Consider the following 23,169-nt stretch of genomic DNA (forward strand, 5'->3'; position numbering starts at 1 on the left):
ACTCAGTCCCCGTCAAGGGTGTGGCCCCTCATTGCTTCTTGTGCCTCCAAAGTCTTTGGTTCCTTGTTGAAGCCAGTGCCGCTGGCATCGTTGCCTGGTAAACTAGGATAGTAGGTCCTTCGCTCGTGTCTGGGATCCTCTGACCCATAGCGGGAATCAGTGAATGGAGGCGGCCGGGATGGTGCAGGCATCTCTGCCATGTCCTGGGTTGTCAGGTTCTCCTTCTCCGCTGCTGTGAGTTGGGGGTGGAGAGGCCGAAGCCATGGGCATCTCAGTAGCTGGTGGTTGGGGCCCCAGGACCCACTTCTGTGGCTGCCTTGTTACCTGGGGCTCTGGGCACCACTGAGGCTGGAAGGCTGGATTCCGGGGTCACCTTGCTGCTACTGTTGGGGGTTCTGGCTCTTCCGGCTCCGTGGCCGCAGCTGGAGAACAGGATCGGGGCGCCGCCTCGGCCCTTCCCTCGGTTCCGCCTCCTCTCTGTGTCCCTGTCCACCCACCTTTACGCACAGCGTGGGATTCTCCGCATCCGGGGGTGTTGGGCAGAGGCACCTCTGTTTTACTGTGCATGTTTACCGGTTGTGGATGGAAGGGGAGAGACAAAGCCAGCTTTTCGCTCCTCCTTCTCCTCAGGTTCCAGTTTTATGTGCAGAATCTGCTGATCCTGTTTAGCTGGAGGCCTGGCTCAGCTGGAGCCTGAGGGGCCCTGGGGAGCCTCCCTGACCTGTGACCCCCAAAGTCCTAGGTCACCATCAAGGCCAGAAATTAGATTTGGGTGCAGGACTGCAGGGCCTTTAATGTCAAGTTGGAAAGTAATCCACACACTGGAGATTTCTGGCTGCCTTTTCTTTTTCTTGTACATCTTCCTGCTGCTGCCCAAGTGCTGGAGCTTTTTCTCTCTAAGGGGAGGCGCTCAGACCTCAGTGGCCTCATCCTGCACTCTCCAGATGCCACTTCCTGGGTCAGCTCACTCTCACACCTCCTGAGAGGCTGTTCTCACCTCCATCTCCCTCCTCAATCCTCTTCACTGCCTCCCACTCCCTGTTGTTAATAGTGAGCTTTTTAACTCAGAAAAGAAAAAAGAACTCAGGTGAGAAGTCCATCCTCATCCCCCACACTCCCACCCCTGCACCTGCATCCTCACCTTCCACAGTGATGATGGACTGGACGGTGCCCTCCTGTCTAAGGCCGCCCCTCAGTGTGGGCACAGGATCCAGCTTCATCCTCCCCTGTATCATCAGTTTCCCATGTTCTACTGGCTCCTTCAGCCCTGCATACAAATGTGCTGCAATTCCTTCCACTAAAAAAAAAAAGTCCAACAAAGCTAAATAAATATAACAAAATCCTCCCATAAACATCCACCACTCTGTGTCCAGTTTCTTTCCAACTACTGCACCATATCTAGGACTCCCCTTGCAGAAACAGTTCTCTTACCCACTGGGTTGTCTTTTTATTTTTATCTAATGAATATATGCACATATATTTCAAAAGTAAAACTCTTCTGTAAGACTTGATATCAAGGCCGATGTCCCTAATCTTCCGTGTCACCCCATCTCTTGAATCTCAGAGACAGCTGTTTTAGTTCTTTTGGCTGAATCTCTGATTGTCATCTCAATGCCATGCCCCTTCCCATACTCCTCTGTTTTTCAGTTTTATGTATCATTTTTCATTCTGGTTCTTCTTTCACAGACCCCTCTCCTTCAGATATAATTAGAACTTTATTTTCCCTGAAATAAATAATATTTTAGCTTTGTTGTACTTATTTTAACTCATTCCCACCTCTCCCTAGAGTCCTGTCTTCGTGAGTATCTGTGAACACTTTCGATGTTCCACCAACTTCAACTGTTTGCACAGACTCTCCTGCAGCCCTCAGCGCTGCCCCATGGGGACAGGTTCCCGGCACACCTGGGGTCGGATCTCCTCATCTCAGCCTGGGCAGCCCTCTGCCTCTGGGTTCTGCTTCCCTGTGATCCGTTTATGTTTACCCAGTGAAGGAAAACAACACCAAAAGCTCAATGTAATATAGATAAGGATTATCTCCAGTGATGGGCAGTTTTGAACAATTATAACCTTAAGGTGAAAAACTTCCTTGTAGCTCAGTGGATAAAGAATCTGCCTGTAAGGCAGGAGACCTGGACTCAATACCTGGATCGGGAAGATCACCTGGAGGAGGAAATGACAACCCACTCCAGTATTCTTCTCTGGAGAATCCCATGGACAGAGGAGCCTGGTAGGCTACAGTCCATGGGGTCGCAAGAGTTGGACACGACTTAGCAACTAAACTATGACAACTTAGCAACTAAACTATGACAACTTAATGTCTGAACATGCTAGTTGTTAAAACACATATTAATGAAATTTTCTGTGCATGCTGCATTTTAAGACTCTTAAGAATTTCTATGTGAAGATTGTAATTTAATATGTATCAGCCTATGAGTCACACAGTATCCTTTGAGGGGAAGAAACTGAAAATTAAGAACACTCTAGATATGCACTATCCAATGTGCTAGCTACTAGCCACATATGGCTATTTAAATTAAATAAAATTAAAATAAACACAGACTTACAGATATAGAGAACAGATCTGTAGTTGCCAAGGAGGGGGGCTGGGGGAGGGATGGAATGGGTGTTTGGAGTTAGTAGATGCAAATTATTACCTATAGAATAAATAAACAACCAGGTCCTACTGTATGGTACAGGGAACTATATTCAATAGCCTGGGATTAAACCATAATGGAAAAGAGTATAAAAAAGTATATATATGTAAACCGAGTCATTTTGCTGTACAGTAGAAATTGATACAACATTGTTAATCAACCATAATTCAATAAAATAAATAAAATATTTAAAAACTAATTAAATAGAATTAAAGTGCTCAGCACAATGGCCACTTTTGAGGTGCAAAATAGCCATGTGTAGCTAGTGGCTACCTGCCTGGACAGCACAGATATAGAACAATTCCTTCATCACAGAACGGTTTGTTAGACCAGACTGCTCATCATGATTTGTGGCCCTCAAGTCAGATACATTAGACACATGGGAGATGAAAGGGCTAATATTATTTCTCTTAGACACTATGTCAGATTTCTGTATGGGATATGAACACATATTAAGCTGGTGTGTAACAAAAGCAGACTAGGTTGTGAGTAGGTCTGGAGCCTTCAAGTACAAACTCTTCCCAGGTCCAAAGGAAACACCTGTCCCTCCACCTCTCTTCCCAGACTGAGGACACTCTCTGGCATCACTTACTAGGGGCTGAGGTCTCTCCTAGAGAACTCAGGAGAGAGTTCTCCTCTCCTGAGGAGAGGAGGGCAGGGCAGGGCCCTCAGCTAAGTTTGGGGAGGCAGTGAGTCCAGCTCAGGAGGAAGGAGTCTTTGAAATGAAGAGAAGGCAAAGGCAGGGATCAGCTGGGAGACCCCCTGGTTTATTCAGAAGAGCAGTTCTCAGTGTGTGGTCTGTGGAACCCTTGACATCAGTGAGACCATTTCATGAGATCCATGAAGTGAAAACTACTTTTATAACATCACTAAGATATTATTTGACTTTTCACTATGTTGAAATTTGCTTTGAGGTATAAACAACAATAATAGAGACTATGGCAGGATACAAAATTAATGCACAGGAATCTCTTGCATTCCTATATACTAACAGCAAAAGATCAGGAAGAGAAATTAAGGAAACAATCCCATTTACCACTATAATAAAAAGAATAAAATATCTAGGAATAAACCTACCTAAAGAGGCAAAAGACCTGTACTCAGAAAACTATAAGACACTGATGAGTGAAATCAAAGATAACACAGATGGAGAGATATACCATGCTCTTTGATTGGAAGAATCAATATTGTGAAAATAAATATACTACACAAAGCAATTTGCAGACTCAGTGCAATCCCTATCAGATTACCAATGACATTTTTTACAGAATTAAAACAAAAAAATTGTACAATTTGTATGGAAACATGAAAGACTCCAAATAGCCAAAGCAACCTTGGGAAAGAAAAATGGAGTTGGAGGACTCAGGCTCCCTGACCTCAAACTATACTGCAAAGCTACAGTAATCAAAACAGTATGGTACTGGCACAAAAACAGAAATATAGATCAATGGAAATGGATAGAAAACCCAGAGATACACCAACACACCTATAGTCACCTAATTTATAACAAAGGGGACAAGAATATACAATGGAGAAAAGATAGTTTCTTCAATAAGTGGTACTGGAAACCTGGACAGCTGCATGTAAAAGAATGAAATTAGAACACTCCCCAATACCATACACAAAAATAAACTGAAAGTGGATTAAAGACCTAAATGTAAGGCCAGACACTATAAAACTCTTAGGGAAAACATAGGCAGAAAATCCTCTTTTTTTCTTAATATATGTATTTTTTTCTTGAAGTATAGTTGACTTACAATGTTTCAGGTGCACAGCAAGATGATTCAGTTATATAAATACACATATATTATTTTTCAGGCTATTTTCTGTTATAGGTTATTACAAGATATTGACTATAGGACACAGTTTGACATAAATTATCAGCAAGGTCTTTTTTGATCCATCTCCGGTAGTAATGAAAATAAAAACAAAAATAAACAAACGGGACCTAATGAAACTTAAAAGCTTTTGCCCAGCAAAGGAAACTAAACAAGATGAAAAGATAACCCTCAGAATGAGATAAAATGTTTGCAAATGAAGCAACTGATTAAGGATTAATATCCAAAATATACAAACAGCTCATGTACCTCAATATAAAAAAACAAACAACCCGAACTTTTTGTTAAAAGTGGACAGAAGCCCTAAATAGACATTTCTCCAAAGAAGACAAACAGATGGGCAACAAACACATGAAAAGATGCTCAACATCACTAATTATCAGAGAAATTAAATAAAAACTACAATGAAGTATCACCTCACACTGATCAAAATGGCCATCATCAAAAAAATCTATGAACAATAAATGCTGGAGAGGGTATGGAGAAAAGGAAACTCTCCTACACTGTTGGTGGGGAGGTAAATTGATACAATCACAATGGAGAACAGTATGGAGATTCCTTAAAAAACTAAAAATGGAGTTATCGTGTGCATACTAAGTCGTTTCAGTTGTGTCCGACTCTTTGCAACCCTATGGACTATAGCCCACCAGGCTCCTCTTGTATGTGGAGATTCTACAGGCAAGAATACTGGAGTGGGTTGCCATGCCCTCTGGCCCAGGGATCGAACCTGTGTCTCTTATATATTCTGCATGGGAAGGTGGGTTTTTATTTTTTTTTTTTTAACCACTAGTGCCACCTGGGAAGCCCAGGACATACATTAAGTTAACCTCAAAAATGCATTCCAATATACATTGGGTGCAGAAAATTACTGTTTGATTCCACTTATATGAGGTACCTAGAATAGTCAAATTCATAGAGTTAGAAAGTACATTGGTAGATGCCAGGGGCTAGGGAGTGGAAAGGTGGAGAAGAGGAATGGGGAGTTACTGTTTAATGGGGACAGAGCTTCAGTTTAGGAAGGTGAAAATTTCAGGAGATGGATAATGGTGAGAGTAACACAACAATGTGAATGTACCTAGTGTCCCTGAACTGTACAGTTAAATATGGTTATAACGGTATGTTTTACATTATGTGACTTCCACCATAATAAAAAAACACTTTTAAAAAGTGGAGACTAGGATAGCAAACTGACATAGTAATTATTTTCACCACCACCTACATGCAGAAAAAAAGCAGGTTTGCTTTAATAACTCCTGATTGACACATTACCAATTCTTATATTTCCTTAATAAACCACAATGGTAAAAATATGAAAAATAATATATGTATAAATGAATCACTTTGCTGTACGGCAGAAATCAACACAACATTGTTGTACTTCAGTAAAACAAAATTAAAATGTATAAAAATTCTTATCTTTCCTAAATTATCATCTTAAATCCACATTGTGAAAGTATCTTCTGAAGCCTCTGAGATGCAGGAGCTTCTGGAAACCCGCTGTCTGAGGAAAGGGAAGCTGGAGACTGAGTTGATCCCCAACTACATGACGCTTCCAGCAGGGGAGCAGCACAAAGACGATGATGAAAGCATCATTCTTTGAATAGGTTGATACAGAGCCCTTGTTTGAGTTTCCTGAGCCATATAGAAAATTCCCATTGGCTATCTATTTTACATATGGTAATGTAAGTTTCCATGTTACTCTTTCCATACATCTCACCCTCTTCTCCCTTCTCCCCATGTTCATAAGTCTATTCTTTATGTCTGTTTCTCCATTGCTGCCCTGTAAATAAATTCTTCAGTACTATTTTTCTAGATTCCATATATACTGCATTAGGATACAATATTTATCTTTCTGTTTCTGACTTACTTCACTCTGTTAAATTCCCTTTTTTAACAGTGATCAGAATCATTTATCTAATGTAGCGGAAGGAACCCAGATATCTGGTACCTAAAACACAGGTGCAAAATTTTCCTTTTGTCTTAAAGTTTATTCCTCAACACTTCCTAGGGAACAAACACAGCAGCCACTGTTGAAACTTGCTCTCAACTGGATGCAGCATAAAATGTTCTCATTTCTTCAGAAACAAATATAGGAATGTCCTTTGCTACAGTCAGACCATGTGTCTTCTGAGTTAGCAAGCAAATGCATTTAGAAGGTTTGAGGTGTGCAAGGTCCAAAATTGAAATCTGAGAGACAGTGCTAGAATTTAAGCAAGGCAGGATTTTTAGAGACTACTCAAATGAAAATCTAAGTGAAGCATATAAAAATTCAGTTCTTTTTATTATTTTTCAACTGGTAATTGATGACAACATTCTCTGGTAAGGATGGGTAAGTGGTGTTATCGCCAGGTACAAAATATCCCAGCTACTTAAAGTAGGGCCCCCAAGAGGAGGAAGACACACAGTGGTCTCTGGAATTGTTTTTTGCCTTTTTTTTTTTTTTTTTAAAGAAATAGTAGTGTCAGTTGCACACCACTGGCTGAAGGGGTTTTCATCCAAATGAGAAACTCTACCCCTTATCTCTAGTGGGACAGGCACCAGGTTCCCAGAAGCAGCAACTCCCATGTCCTGCAGCATGTGGTCTTTGACCCTGGCATGAAGAATAAGCTGGCATAGAGCCCTGACTGCTGGCATCCAGGCTAGATGATGTTTCATGGTGTGCAATTGTGTGTCAAAGCTTTCAGGTTGGGGGCACTGGTCTGGTGACTACAGCTCCTGTGAGAAGTCACATCCACCTCAAAAACCTCATGAATAGCTTTTCGGAAACAATGGAATTTATAGTCTATTAAGCTTTTTCATTCAAAACTTTCTTCCCTATGGATGCAAACCAGTGCCAAAAATTTAGTCACCTCCTTTAAATACAGGACAGTTGTGTTATTCAGCTTGATGATGGCCTTGGATTCTTTGTGGTAAGCACTTCCACTTCTATCTTCTTTTAACCCAAATGTACAACACACATCAATTACAATATCAATCATGTCACAGCAAAGTTCCTATGACTGAATATCCACAGAACTGTCTGTTGCAATGTAGATTTTGCTGACAACATCAAATAGAAAAGCTTTTTCAATACCTGAATTTGATATAAAGATATTTAATAGGTTTTCCAAGGTCGGTAGCTGTGGGAAAAATTTCTGCAGCACCTTACTAAAGGCTGCAAATATTGAATGGTCATAAATACTAGTAAAATAAAAGCTAAGATGGAGTTTTTCTAGTCCAGCATCTGCAAGGTCATCATTGGCCCTTTGATGAATGTCCCTCTGTGTTTATATTTTGTAACCATCAGACAGACCATCAACTTTGTGAATAAAAACCTCAAAATTCATGTCTAGGTTAACTTTGTAGGCTTCAGAAACAGTAAAGTTTTGTTAAAGCTTCCATGTAGTCATCCTGTGCATCAATGACATATATCAGTATTTCTGTCCCCCTAAAGATGATCTCAAACCAAAAGCTGGGTCAAAAAAGTCCATTTGCCCAGGAAAACCCCATATTTGGAAATTCACAAAGGAGCTATTAGAAATGTCATCTCTGTAAGTCTTGATGGTCCTTTCCAAAAAGAGGGTCTGGTTGGGTGACATTTTATAAAACACCACCTTCTGAATGCAGGACTTGCCCATTGCTCCGGAGGCCCATGAGCAGAATCCTTGACTTGGAGCTGTCAGCACCCGACTCCGGCCACAACCTCCGCCGGCCCCGGTCCCAACTCCGCTGCCCGCCGCCTCCCCTTCCTCCTGCTTCACGACATAGTCAAGTCCTTTGGGAACGAATCCACCGCGAGGTACTTGACTTGCCCGCGAGGGGCGTCTCCTCCGCCTGGTACTGCAGGGACAGGGTGCTGAAGCCGCAGCCACCCGCGCCCTGACAAGCCAAGCCAGACCGCTGCCTCCCCAGTCCGCCGCCTGTAGGCAGATTCATTACCATCTGAGCAAATATAAATTTAGATGAAATCACACAGATAGGTTGAGTGATAATTTTCTAAAATGCTTTATTATTAATATAAACAGAAAAGTGCCATAAATTGCTTTGCTTGGGTAGACTAACTTCTCCCCAGTAGACCACAGAGCTGGGGTGTAGACAAGTGAGCCCAGGGTGTTCCCATCCTCCCCCTGCAGTTTCCCTGAGGCAGCGACCTTCTCTCTAGTCTCCCCTCTAGGGCCTGACCCAGGGCCTGACTCAGGGGCTCAGTCAACACTCCCTGAAACACTACACTTGGGAAGTGGCCTCTTGTGTCCTAGTCAAGACAGTGACTTCCTCCAGTAGGCACCCCCAAATACTGACTCTTACAGAACTTTTGATTTGCTCTAACAGCAGGACTGTGAAGGTGGCAAGTGGAAACGTTGGCTTCTTTTGCTGACAAAACCATGGAGCCGGCAGCACTTGTGCTATTTCACAGAAGGCCACCAGAGGACAGAGTATGGCTGCTTATGACAAACACTCAGCCCCGCGACCCCGCCCCAGCCCCCCACTCAAAAGTTGTTTTTTCCCAAGTTAGCCTTAATCAGAACATGTTCGAACTTGGAGGATTTCTTGAAGGTGCATTGATTTGCTTTTCTTCTTTCATCTCACTTGGAAGCTAATAAAAGTCCACTATAAATAACAAATATAAGTTGTCATAAGTTGCCCTGTGACACATGGATGGTAAAATTATGTGTCCAGTTCTCAATCTGTATCTAGCCTCTGTCCATCCTCTCTCTCTCTCTCTCCATCCATAAACATCTATCTATGCAACAATCTATGTAATGTACTAGAGATGCTTTTCAATCATGTTACCAAGGATTTGTGACATGAGTCTTTGTGTACTAAGTGTTCTGCTCAGAAGACAGTGGGAATGTCCCTGACGCCATGTGAAGGTGGGCAGTAGGTCTCAATGGAAGTCGTCCAAAGTGGAAGATCCACTCAGTGTAGTCAAGGTCAAGTCCATACTGTCTCCTGTCCCCAAAGCATTGAGTCTGCCTTCCTGGGGGAACTTTGTTAAAATCCTTCATATTCTAAGAAACATCAGGGTGCAAATAATGAGCAATATTTACAATAACTGTGGGAGAGAGAGAAAGTGATGGTTTTAATTACCTGCTACTATGTCAACAACAACCTTCACGGTATTCCATTACAACCGCTACTCAGCCATTTGAGAGCAGAGTCTATACCTCGGTTTCGAGTGTATTACAGACTCTCAGCCCAAAGCATGAGCCAAACTGGACAAAACATGTGTCAATACTGCTGGATGAATACATTTGGGATCAGGACCTGACAGATTGGAGAATGTATTTGATATCAGAACTCTTCTGGAGCCGTCCTGACAGGAAGTAATCATAAATTGTCTGCTACCTCGCCTGCCAGGCCCTGGACACTGACAACCTTCCCATATCACCCCTCAGCCAGGACAACCCTGATCAGAGGTATTCCCCACATGAAATCTCACTATCAACTCTAACTTCTTCGGCTCACTTTGTCCTCCTTGATTGTCCTACTGTGTGTTTACCACTCTAGGGATTCAGGGACACCTCTGATTCCCTTGGGGAACTAATATCAGATCCTATGGTTCCAAATAGGAAAAGAAGTACATCAAGGGTGTATATTGTCATCCTAATTATTTAACTTATATGCAGAGTACATCATGAGAAATGCTGGACTGCAAGAAGCACAAGCTGGAATCAAGATTGCTGGGAGAAATATCAATAACCTCAGATATGCAGATGACACCACCCTTATGGCAGAAAGTGAAGAATAACTAAAGAGCCTCTTGATGAAAGTGAAAGAGGAGAGTGAAAAAGTTGGCTTAAAGATCAACATTCAGAAAACTAAGATCATGGCATCTGGTCCCATCACTTCATGGGAAATAGATGGGGAAACAGTGGAAACAGTGGCTGACTTTATTTTTCTGGGCTCCAAAATCACTGCAGATGGCGATTGCAGCCATGAATTTAAAAGACGTTTACTCCTTGGAAGGAAAGTTATGACCAACCTGGACGGTATATTAAAGAGCAGAGACATTACTTTGCCAACAAAGGTCCGTCTAGTCAAACCTGTGATTTTTCCAGTGGTCATGTATGGATGTGAGAGTTGGACTATAAAGAAAGCTGAGTGCCGAAGAATTGAAGCTTTTGAACTGTGGTGTTGGAGAAGACTCTTGAGAGCCCCTTGGACTGCAAGGAGATCCAACCAGCCCATCCTCAAGGAGATCAGTCCTTGGTGTTCATTGGAAGGACTGATGCTGAAGCTAAACCTCCAGTACTTTGACCACCTCATGCGAAGAGTTGACTCATTGGAAAGGACCCTGATTCTGGGAGGGATTGGGGGCAGGAGGAGAAGGGGATGACAGAGGGTGAGATGGCTGGATGGCATCACCGACTCCATGGACATGAGTTTGAGTAAACTCCGGGAGTTGGTGATGGACAGGGAGGCCTGGCATGCTGCCGTCCATGGGGTCGCAAAGAGTCGGACACCACTGAGCGACTGAACTGAACTGAACTGATGGAGTTAAAGTTTTATGATGAGACTTAATTGACAAGGCAAGAATTACATGGACAAGTAAAACTCTACATGACTTAACTAGATGGTGTTGTTTTCCTGGAGCAATGAATGGTAAACTTGATGGCATAAAACAGATTATGTTTTTTTCTTTGAAGTGAGTGTGCTTGGTGAACATTAGCTTTACTCTGATGATGCTGAAAAGGATCTGATACACTGCAAGAAGTAAGTATATCATGTTATAACAGGGCATAGAATGGTATGTTAATTCTACAATCTGCTATTATCCACTTTTGTTAGAGTAATTTAAGAAAACCTGGTGTGACTATCAGCCTGTCAAAATTCTCATGCTTAGATGAAATTCAAAAGATGGTGTTCTAATCTTAACATAGGCCTTGCACAAATATTGCTATGTTGTATTTCCTATTGCAAAAATGAGCTGCTTTTTTTAGGAAAATCAAAAGGTTTATGGTCATATTTCAAAATGCAAATTAAGTTATTTTTCTAAAAAAAACTTCTAAGATGACATAGGAAGTACATATCAAGCACTTCTGCTACATTCCAAAGCATTATGTCGCAAGAAAAATAATTTGTTTGAGCTGAACTAGCCTCTTTTTCATGGAATACAGTGTTTACTTGAAAAAATGAATGACACTGGAAGATCTACAAAACTTAGTGAAGCATTGTATTAGTTTTAAAAAATCTATTAGTATAAGAGACAGTCAATGTGCAAAATAAGCTTATGGATTTTAGTGTAATAGAATAGGAAATATTCAATAATATCATTTCAGGTCCACTTTGAAAATAACCTTTGAGGAACTACCACTTTTGTAGTTTTAATTTTGGATCAAAGATGAACTTAGATAATTATCTGAAAAGTGATTTAAAATACTATTACGTATGTGTGGGCTTTTTATTTTCATAGATTTCAACCAAAATAATGGATTTAACATAGAAAGCAAACAAAAACATCCAGTGATTTTCTAATGAGAGTGACAGGAAGAGACTTGCAAAAATACAAAAATGTAAAAAACCCCACTGTTCCCACTGTAGTGTTTATTTGGGGAAACAGTTATATTCCATATTAACTGTGTGAGTTATTAATATTATTCTAAATAAATGAATAAACAAATTCTATCATTTCTACTATGGAAAATATCGACAGAAGTAACTATAAAAACAAAATTACCCTTGGGGTCCTCACTAATTTGTTGGATTGTATAAATATTCTGACCAAAATGTTTTGAAAATCGCTGACTACACAGCCCCTGGACCAGGACTCAGGGAGTGGGACAAAAAGCTCTCGGTGCAGGAGAGGAGGGATCAGGACAACGTCCCAGGTTCCCCGGAGGGCGAGGCTCTCAGAGTCTCAGGGTCAAGGGCCGTGTCCGGGGCCGGGACTTTCCGTCTTGGGAATTCCCGTCTTCTCGAGTTTCACTTCTTCTCTCACAACCTGTGTCGGGCCCTCCTGCCTGGACACTTGTGACGCGGCCCCAGTTCTCACTCCAATTTGGTGTCCAATTTCCAGCTGCCAATATTCATCTCCGCGGCCCCGGGTTACAAAGTGTTCATCCACCCGCTGGACTCGCTTCTCCCCAGACCCCGGAGATGCGGGTTATGGGGCCGAGAACCCTCCTCCTGCTGCTCTCGGGCGGCCTGGTCCTGACCGAGACCGGGGCGGGTGAGTGCGGGGTCTGGAGGGAACGGCCTCTGCGGGGAGCGGCGAGAGGACCCAGGGAAGGAACCATCCCGTCGCCCTCGCCCAGACCCGCCTCCTCCGCCCTGTCCCGTCCTGTCCCTCCCTTGTTCCCCCCCTTCTCTGCCCCCCAAGTCCTGGTCCTTCTGCGACCTTTTCCGTCTCACGAGCCCTTCGCCCCTCCTCCCCTCCCGGCCCCATCACCTCGGACCCGGGACCCGAACCGCGAGGAAGTCGGGCCGAGTCTCACCCCTTCCCGCCCCCAGGCTCCCACTCCCTGAGGTATTTCTACACCGCCGTGTCCCGGCCCGGCCTCGGGGAGCCCCGCTTAATCACCGTCGGCTACGTGGACAACACGCAGTTCGTGCGGTTCGACGGCGACGCCCCGAATCCGAGGATGGAGCCGCGGGCGCAGTGGGTGGAGCAGGAGGGGCCCGAGTATTGGGATCGGAACACGCGCAGAGCCAAGGACACCGCACAGACTTTCCGAGCGAACCTGAACAACCTGCGCGGCTACTACAACCAGAGCGAGGCCGGTGAGCTACGCGGGACCGGGTCCGGGTCACGAGCCCCACCCCCAGGGACCGGGCGGGGTCGCCCCGAGTCTCCGGGTCCGAGGGTCACCCCAGCACTGCGGAACACGTTCGGCACCCCGACCCGGGAGGAGCCGGCGGGACTTGACCCAGTTTCATTTTCAGTTTGGGTTTATTTTAATCACCGCGGGTGGTCGGGGCGGGTCAGGGTCTCACACGGTCCAGGAGATGTACGGCTGCGACGTGGGGCCGGACGGGCGCCTCCTCCGCGGGTACGTGCAGTACGCCTACGACGGCAGAGATTACATCGCCCTGAACGAGGACCTGCGCTCCTGGACCGCGGCGGACACGGCGGCTCAGATCACCAAACGCAAGTTTGAGCAGCGCGGTGCTGCGGAGCGTGTGAGGAACTACCTGAATCGCGAGTGCGTGGAGTGGCTCCGCAGACACCTGGAGAACGGGAAGGACACGCTACTGCGCGCAAGTACGAGGGGCGCGGAGCCTCCCCGATCTCCCCTCGGGCTGGAGCTGGCTTCCCACGAGGAGAAGAAAGTGGGGTCCCTGTGGGAACAGCACCCCAACTTCTTATCTGGAGAGGGAGGAATGCACCCAGGTTTTCATGTTCTGTACAAGACAGTGACTCGCCAGTAGCTTCATTTCTCTGAAGGACAATTAAGGAATCCAGTGTCTGGAGAAGAAGCAAGAAACCATCCTTGAAATAACTGGTCAGCGGTGCCCTTTCACCCTGCCCGCCATCTTGTGACTCATGACTTTCTCAAGGCCTGTACTCAGCCTGAGAGCATCATAAGAAGCCAGACTCCAGCGTTTCTGAGTCATTCAGTTTCCAACAAAGTCAGGACCATTGCTCTGTATTCTCCCCCTCAACGTGGAGCGTCCTACCTTGATTCTCACCCTGACTCCAGAACTTTACAAGGACTGGGAGATTTTCCCAGACCCCAGAGCCCAGGCTGGTGTCTGGTGTTTGTGCTTTTTCTTTTCAAACTCATTTTCTCATCATTTCTCAGAATGGTCACATGATGCTTCCTCCGTGGCCCATGAGAGTAAAATAAAGTGTGAATTTTCTGATTCTTCCTCAGACTCTCCAAAGACACATGTGACCCATCACCACATCCCTGGCAGTGGGGTCACCCTGAGGTGCTGGGCCCTGGGCTTCTACCCTGAGGAGATCTCACTGACCTGGCAGCGTGATGGGGAGGACCAGACCCAGGACATGGAGCTTGTGGAGACCAGGCCTTCAGGGGATGGAACCTTCCAGAAGTGGGCGGCCTTGGTGGTGCCTTCTGGAGAGGAGCAGAAACACACGTGTCATGTGCAGCATGAGGGGCTTCAGGAGCCCCTCACCCTGAGATGGCGTAAGGACGGGGATGGGATGGAGCTTATCTCAGATAAAGCAGGAGCCCTTCTGGATACAGTTCAGCAAGGTCAGGACTCAAGCCTGAGGTCAGGGCCCCTTCCTTTTCCTCCACAGAACCTCCTCAGCCTTCCATCCCCATCATGGGCATCACTGTTGGCCTGGGTCTCCTCCTGGTGGTTGTGGTGGCTGGAGCTGTGATCTGGTGGAAGAAGCACTCAGGTAGGGAAGGGAGGGAGGCATCTGAGTTTTCGTGTCTCACTGAGGGGTTTCAAGCCCAGGTAGAAGTTTGCCTGCCTTGTTCCTGGGAAATGCCATCCACACATATGGGCTTGCTGGTCTAGAGCTGATGCTAACATTGACCCTTTTGTCAAGTACGAGTGAAAATGAAAGATAGATTTTTCACCTTCATAATTCCAGTTGGGGCCTGTTTCTCAGCACTTGAAGGTCAGAGGGGAAGGTCCCCACTTAGGTCAGACCTCTAGAAGGGTTGGAGATGGTCCGTCCCCCCACATCTCCTTTCTTTATATTCCTGATTCTGTCCTGGATTTTTGGTTACAGTTCCAAAAAGTTCTCTGGGGTCCAGAAGTAGGGGGTTTCTCTAGGATATCATGATTCAGTCTTCTCCATGGATTCTCACGTGATGTTTTCTTCTTGCAGGTGAACAAGGAGGGAGCTACACTCAGGCTGCAAGTAAGTACAGAGGGGGTGTGATTCCTGAGACCCTTGTGAGGATGCAGACAGGAGGCCATGGGGGCTCACCCTCCTCAAAGTTCCTTCTCTAGTGTCTCTCCTGTGGGTTCTGACCACGTCCTGGTCTTGTTCTCCCCCAGGCAGTGACAGTGTCCAGGGCTCTGATGTGTGACCAAGGCTCTCATGGATCCTAGAGTGAGACCCTGGAGGGTCCTGACTGGGAAAACAGGACTGTTGGTGCAGGGGGGACACACTGGGTGGTGGGGGTCTTTGAGTGGGACATGTGAGCATGTGGAGGGCTGTTGAGAATGTGAGCTTACATGACTGACCTACACTGGTTCATGATTCTTTTCTTTCACAGTGTGAGACAGCTACCTCGTGGGGACAAGATTCCATGTCCCATCCTTGCATTATGACTTCAAGGTCTTCTGACTTTTTCTGCAGAAGTCATCTGAATGTGTCTGTGCTGCTATTAGCATAATGTAAGGAAGTGGTGAGTCTGGCCCCCCTCTGTCCACCAGGACCCTTTCCCATACTGGACTGTTTTCTCTGATGGTCCTTCCTGATCCAACAGAGGCAGGGGTTGGGCTGTCTCCATCTTTGTCTTAATTTCTTTTGCATTTTCATATCTTATTGAAAATCGGGATCCAAACTACAGATTTCCCCCATGGGTCCTCATCTATCTTGTACCCTAGTGTTTGTCTATGTCGGTCTGTTTTGTAAAATTGTACAGATGTTTGTACAGTTTTCGTATGTCTAAATGTCTTTAGTAATATTAAAAGCAAAGAAATTGCTTTTCCTTTATGATCAGTTTAGTCATCTTCATATATGCTTTATCCTTACTAACCAAGTATTTTATTTCATTTTGCAGTTTTTTTTTCATTTCCCTTGAAATATCAATGTTACTGGTTTCTAAGAACTCATTTATGACTAAGGATAGTAGCTATTTGTCATGCAGTTTAAATGAAATACTATGTCTTATTGCCACCTGGTAAGCCCTTAAAGCAGAGTCTAATTTAGGTTTATATTTGGTTGGAAAAGGACGACTCCAGGGAGGGTGAGGCAGGAGGCAGAGGGGCCTGAGGGGCTGGGCTGTGGCCCCAAGAGAGATGAAGGTGGCCAGTAAGCTGGGGGAGGTGAAGGAGTGGGTCTGGGCCCAGAGTGCAAAGAGGCCTGGTGAGGCCCCTGGTGGGGAGGTGGCTGCACCTGCCAGTGTCCCCTGGGAGAGGAGTCAGTGCAAGCGCACAAGGGTCATGGGGAATTAGGAGTAGGGTGGCAAGAGAAGATAGAACTGAAAGCCAAGGTGCACATTGAAAGGACCTACATGGTAGGAGCAGTTGGGGGGAGTCAGGTGACACCTCCACAGAGGGTTTGGGTCAGGCAGGCAGCACAGGGGGCATGGGGCTGGGAGAAGAGCCCCTCTAGGGAAAGACCAGTTGACCAAGTGGCATAAAACAAAGATTTTGTTGAGGTAGTGAAAGCCCACTGGGATGATGGTGATGAAGAGAGGCTGATGAAGGCCAAGAAGTAGGCAGTGGACCAAGGGCAGTATTCCTACTGTGAAGGAGGGGCAAGAGGATGCAGAGGAGATAGTGGTGAGGGTCTGGGACTGGGGGACAGGGGGTGAACATGGCTCAGGGGTGACCCACCTTGGGTTAGGGTGAAGACAGGAGAAGAGGGGTGCCCTGGGTGAGGGAGGGTGAGGGTGAGGTGGTGATTTGGGGAACCACAAGAGGGGGCCTGTGATTAATTACTTGGTGAGGGCCCAAGGCACTCAGACAAGGGTGGGAGCAGGGCAGGGTGCCATGGGGGAAGCTTCAGAGGGACCAGATCAAGTGGACTCCAGCACCTGTGGCCTGGAGAGTGGAGGATGCAGAGGGTGAAGTTTAGGATGCAGGAGTGGGGGAGGGGCCGTGTTGGGTGAAAGGCCCCCCCTTGGAAGAGGGCCAAGAGCAGGTGCCTGCATAGGGGGCAGAGGTAAGAGGATGGGTGTCAAGTGGGGGACAGGTCCTCCCCCAGGGGCTGGGCACTGTGCTCAAGGCCCAGGGATCATTGGCAGGTGAGCTCCCTCTGGTGATGAAAATAGGGCTGTGAGGATGGAGGGAAGTGCCCCTGAGCAAAAGTCACCCTGTGGGAAAATAAAGACTAGTAAAAGCTGAGGGGAGGTAGGAGCCTTGCAGGTGACTGATCCTTGCAGGTAAAGACCCATGAGGGGAAGAGAGGGACCTGTGGTGGGAAAGGGGATACGGGAGTGGGGACTCCCTAGGAAGGGATCAGGGAGCTGTAGGGAGGAGGGGGCAGCAAGGAGGGGAGGGCAAATCCCGAAGTGGCACAGGCGATGGCAGGGGAAGAGGTAAGAAAACAGTTGTAGGAACACCAACACAGCAAAAAGTTTGAGTTCACATTAGTGGGGAGGTGGGATGTGGGGAGGTGGGATGTGAAGAGGGAAGTGGGGAGTGGAGACCACAGATATCGCAGGAAGAGTCTTTTGGCCACAAAACTACCAGGCTAATTTCTGTCTATGAAAGTAATCAATAAACAGTCTGTAATAATAGAATGGAGTTTTATTTGAGCCTAATTGACTAGCCTGTAAACCAGCTACTCAGATAATTCTGAGAAGCTGCTACAGAGATGCAGAATTTTCAGCACAGTTGATTTTTTGTTGTTGTTGCTGTTGGTTTATTTTGTTGTCTTTTGTTTTTGTTTTGGGTTTTTGTTTATTTTTTGGTGTTTTTTAGGCACACCAAAATCTTAGTTCCCAGACCAGAGACTGAACCCGGGGCCAACAGCAGTGAAAGTGCGGAGTCCTAACCCCTCCACCACTAGGGAATGCCCTTTCAGCAGAGTGGTATCTCTTGTCACAACAGAGAACATTAAACAAGTTAGGAATAGATTTCTCCAAGGTTCAAAAAACAAAACCCAGACCACACGTGCGGCACATGCAGCGGGCCTTGGCCCTAGGAGGTGAGTCTTATCATGAAAGGAGGACCAGGGTCTGCGGCCCAGAAGAGGGGCATTTAGTTTTTAGGAAGTGTGCTTCAGGCCCTTGTGTCCGTCCCAGAGCTCCTGGTTGCTAGAAAAAGACCTTTAACTCCAAGGACTGAGGGCCCCTGAGCACAGTCAGCCTGGAAACTCCCTGATTCCTGAGACCAGAAATGAGAAGAGGGCAGAACTGGGAACAGGAGAAGACAGCACTCAGGGGCGTCGGAGGGCGCCCCACGACTGCTGGGAAGTGGTCACCTGAGCCTCGGCCTTCCAGGAGCCCTTGCATGCCTCTTACAGGAGCAACGGGGGAGGTGGGGGGCAGCCTTCTCACCCAGGGGGGTCAGAGGATGGAGGTGTGTGAAGAGGAGGAAAGCGGGCAGGGGCGTGCAGCAGGGAGAGCAGCGGTTGGAAACTGGAAAGAGACAGAAAAGCGGGATGTGCTGTGGTGGCAACAGGTGGTCGCAGCAGGCGTGTGTAGACCTCGGCCGCGTCTCGACCTTACCTCGCCCCCCACGCTCCCCATCCTCGCACTCCCCCCACCCCCTCCCCAGGCCCCACCCCTCCCCGCCCCGCATGTGAGATGGTCCCCACGACACTCACCGAATCCCACCCACACCTCTGAAGCCGCCCCAGGCTCCCAGCTGAGGACCTCAGTGAACCCCACTCACCCGCGCGGTAGCCAAGCGTATAAAAAGGCAGCGCGGGCCAGAAACGGCGGGACAATGAGCCGCCCCGCCGGCCGCGCGGAGCTGGACCGCTAGGGGGCGCTGCTTCTCGCCGGGCGATGCCGCCTCCTGGTGTGTGGTCAAGTGTAATCTCTGAGCCCTCTGCTCAGTTCCTTTGCCACTGGCTTCTCCTTTCTGCGCCTTCTTCCTTCTAACTTGTTCTGTTCTTTTTCCCTTTATACACTCACCCTCAACCGTTGGAGGGTTTTAGCTGTGCTGGCCCAGGACCTGGGCGTTTTATCTTTTCTGTGGCAGCTTCTCAGCCTTGTCTCTGCTTGCTTCATCGCTACGTCGGACTGGGGCTGTTAGGCGAACACCCCAACTAAAGCAGATACGTGCTTGAATTTAACACACACGGTTGAGTTCCTGTGTTTCTGCGCCCGTCTTCTTCAAAGAGAATAGTGTATCTCTTCAGACGGAATTTCATCCAGCAAAAATAAGTGGCCTGGAATTACTGATGTTCCAGGAATTACCCTCAGAGCCTGGACTAGACATGTTTCTTCTGTTTCAATGATATTTTACACCACCTAAACTCATTAGGAAACCCACTGAGGTGGGAAATGTCTCTCATTAAAAACAATCCAGGTAACTTCTCCAGTAACCACCTGCATTAGCCCACTAGCTCCCCTCCTTGCTGAGGGCCATCCCTGGGTTATCTTCTAAGATCCATCAGTTCCACACTCTCTGGTGACCCTTTAGTGGTTCTCAGCTCTTCACAAGCTAACTAGACCAGAACACTGTGGAGTCTTGTGCCACAAGCATTGGCTTGGATTAGACTCAAAGCACTTCCTCTTCAAAGGGCAGCACTTTGAAAACTAGGAATCTATCATGTTAGTCATGATGGAAAGAGATTTCTGGAGTTGCAAGTACCAAGTCTACCCGAGAGGGAAAAAAGGATTGATTCCCGGTTTCGATAACATGCCATAGTACCTGAGATGCTTTCGTTGGGGTAAGTTGGTTGAAGGTTGAGTGGGACATCTCTATTTTTGCAATGATTTTTGATGAGTTTAGGATTATTTCAAAACGAGAAGGAGGGAGAGAATCAGGGAGAGGAAGCAGAGAGAAGCGAAAGGAAGTGGAGGGGAAGAGAACAAAGAAGAGGCGGGACATTAAATATGTCCTTAATGAAAAATTTAGGACATTTCAGGAAAAGGGGCTCTCTTTATTCCTGAGGTTTTGGCCCCAACTCTATTGTGACTTCCCACCTGAGTGAGTGAACTGGATTAGTGAACATGCCTGCTTACAGTGACTTTTTCCTAGACGAGGCTGGGCTGTGTGGAAGCCCACCTCACTATGTCTGTCATGCCCCAAAAGTCCTTCCTTCTTAGGCCTCCACAAGAGGGGCACTGAGCCATCAGGAAGACCGTGGAGCTTATTTTTAAACCCACTATATGTCTTAGTGCTTTTACATATATTATTTACCAGATGTGTTTTTGCTTATTTGACTGTTTTTTTAAACTTTTACCAAACTTGTATATATTTTTAAAAGGCAAAAAAGTCCTACAAGCCATAATGAAAAGCTGTGGTGCTTATACCACTTTCCAAATCTCTGATTCTCTTTTCCTAGATGCAAACATTTCAATAATCAATTGGCTTTTATCTTCTTGTTTTAACAAGTTGTATCACAGGAGGAGAAATTGGGAGGTTGGGATTAACATATACACACCACTGTATATAAAATAGATAACTAATAAGGACCTACTATATAGCACAGAGGATTCTACTCAATACTCTGTAATGGCCTATATGGGAAAAGACTCTAAAAAGTGTGGCTATAAGTTTATGTATAACTGGTTCACTTTCCTGTACACTTGAAACTAATTGTTGTTCAGTTGTTAAGTCATGTCTGACTCTTTGTGACCCCATGGACTGCAGCACACCAGACTTTCCTGTCCTTCATTATCTCCCAGAGCTTGCTCAAACTCATGTCTATTGAGTCAGTGATGCCATCCAACCATCTCATCCTCTGTCGCCCCTTTCTCCTTCTGCCCTCAATCTTCCCCAGCTTCAGTGTCTTTTCCAGTGAATTGGCTCTTTGCACCAGCTGGCCAAAGTATTGGAGCTTCAGCTTCAGCACCAGTCCTTCCAATGAATATTCAGGGTTGATTTCTTTTAGGATGGACTGGTTTGATCTCCTTGCAGTCCAAGGGACTCTCAAGAGTCTTCTCCAGCACCACAATTCAAAAGCAGCAATACTTTGCACTGAGCCTTCTTTATGGTCCAACTCTCACATCCATACGTAACTACCAGAAATACCATAGCTTTTTCTATAGGGACCTTTGTTGGCAAAGTGATATCTCTGCTTTTTAATACACTGTCTACGTTAGTCATAGCTTTTCTTGCAAGGAGCAAATGTCTTTTAATTTCTTGGCTGCAGTCACCATCCACAGTGATTTTGGAGCCCCAAAAGATAAAACCTGTCACTGTTTCCACTTTTCCCCCTTCAGTTTGCCATAAACTGGTCGCACCAGATGCCCTGATCTTAGTTTTTTAAATGTTTAGTTTTAAGCCAGGTTTTTCACTCTCCTCTTTCTCCTTCATCAAGAGGCTCTTTAGTTCCTCTTCACTTTTTGCCATTAGGGTGGTATTATCTTCATATCTGAGATTGTTGATATTTCCTTTGGCATCCTTGATTCTACCTTTTGATTCATTGAGCCTGGAATTTAGCATGATGTACTCTGCATAGAGGGCTTCCCTGGTAGCTCAGCTGATAGAGAATCCCCTTGTAATGCAGGAGACCCTGGTTCCATTCCTGAGTGGGGAGGATCCCCTGGAGAAGGGATAGGCTACCCACTCCAGTATTCTTGGGCTTCCCTGGTGGCTCAGATGGTAAAGAATCTGCCTGCAATGCGGAAGACCTGGGTTTGATTCCTAGGTTGGGAAGATCCCCTGGAGGAGGGCATGGCAACCTACTCCAGTATTCTTGCCTGGAGAATCCCCATGGACAGAGGAGCCTGGGCTACAGTCCATGGGGTTACAAAGAGTCGGACATGACTAAGCAACTCATCACAGCACAGAAATCTGCACAGAAGTTAAATAAACAGCATGACAATATACAGCCTTTACATATTCCTTTCCCAATTTGGAGCCAATCCATTGTCGCATGTCCAGTTCTAACTGTTGCTTCTTGACCTGCATACAGGTCTCAGGTTATAGGTAAGGTTGTCTGGAATTCCCGTCTTTTTAAGAATTTTCCACGCTATGTTGTGATCTACACAGTCAAAGGCTTTTGCATAGTCAATGAAGCAGAAGTGGAGGGTTTTCTGGAATACTCTTGATCCAATGGATGTTGGCAATTTGATCTCCAGTTCCTCTGCCTTTTCTAAATCCAGGTTATACATTTGGAAGTTCTTGATTCACATAATGCTGAAGCCTAGCTTGAAGGATTTTGAGCATAACCTTACTGTCATTCGAGATGAGCTCAACTGTATGGTAGTTTGAACACTATTTCGCATTGCCCTTCTTTGGGATTGGAATGAAAACTTACCTTTCCCAGTGCTGTGGCCACTGCTGAGTTTTCCAAATTTGCTGGCATATTGAGTGCAGCACTTTAACAGCATAATTTTTTAGGATTTTAAATGGCTCGGCTGGAATTCTCAGTCCATGGGGTCACAGTCGGACACGACTGAGTGACTTCACTTTCACTTTTCACTTTCAGCTGGAATTCCATTTCCTCCACTAGCTTTGTTCATAGTAGTGCTTCCTAAGCAACTAATACAACACTGTGAGTCAAGTATACTCCAGTTTAAAAAAGAAAAGTTGTATCAGTCAAGGTTGAGTGAAAGAACTAGAGGTTACTCTACATATGTTAAATAAGAAAGGGTTTTACAAAGGCTGTTAGGAGCTTTTGACATCTTTAGAAGGACTGAGGGAGCAGATTGCCAGCTAAGGCTGATGAAACTATAACCAGAACAATGTAGATATATTAGATGTTCCTTTGACAGCTTGTCTATAGATTTGTCAGTAATTTGTCACCAAATTCTCCTTCAACAATGTAATTTTCCTCTCCATTCAAATGCATGCTAATTAATCAGTTTCATCTTTTTCTTGGACATAGCTTTCTGTAGCTAGTAAAAGAATTCTTTTTATTCCTGAGGTTTTGGCCCCAAACTCCTGTTTCAATTTGGACCTGTTGACCCCTGCTTAACATCTGAAAGTGACAAGTTATTTCAGATTAGACATTTATGTATATAAAACAATACTGC

At 45.7% G+C, this 23,169-nt stretch overlaps 1 protein-coding gene and 1 pseudogene across 2 annotated transcripts in view; one reads left to right on the top strand and one right to left on the bottom strand.

The window, feature by feature from the left end:
- The window catches only part of LOC122429593 (BOLA class I histocompatibility antigen, alpha chain BL3-7-like), a 425,948-nt gene extending 408,530 nt beyond the window's left edge, over nucleotides 1–17,418 (top strand). Inside the window, exons 1-8 of one of the 2 annotated variants that reach the window (XM_043450059.1) lie at nucleotides 12,453–12,641; nucleotides 12,923–13,192; nucleotides 13,398–13,673; nucleotides 14,287–14,562; nucleotides 14,679–14,783; nucleotides 15,222–15,254; nucleotides 15,395–15,448; nucleotides 15,614–17,418. In XM_043450059.1, coding sequence (XP_043305994.1) covers nucleotides 12,569–12,641; nucleotides 12,923–13,192; nucleotides 13,398–13,673; nucleotides 14,287–14,562; nucleotides 14,679–14,783; nucleotides 15,222–15,254; nucleotides 15,395–15,426 — 1,065 coding nt within the window. In that variant the 5' untranslated portion in view covers nucleotides 12,453–12,568 and the 3' untranslated portion in view covers nucleotides 15,427–15,448; nucleotides 15,614–17,418. Of the gene's footprint in view, nucleotides 1–12,452; nucleotides 12,642–12,922; nucleotides 13,193–13,397; nucleotides 13,674–14,286; nucleotides 14,563–14,678; nucleotides 14,784–15,221; nucleotides 15,255–15,394; nucleotides 15,449–15,613 lie in introns of those variants that run through there. The other variant, XM_043450060.1, reaches the window with a different exon arrangement.
- Nucleotides 7,144–8,407, bottom strand: LOC122429943 (annotated as a pseudogene).
- Nucleotides 17,419–23,169: the final 5,751 nt, after the last annotated feature.

This window comes from Cervus canadensis, chromosome 28, assembly GCF_019320065.1.
Source record: "Cervus canadensis isolate Bull #8, Minnesota chromosome 28, ASM1932006v1, whole genome shotgun sequence".
Classification (NCBI taxonomy): domain Eukaryota; kingdom Metazoa; phylum Chordata; class Mammalia; order Artiodactyla; family Cervidae; genus Cervus; species Cervus canadensis.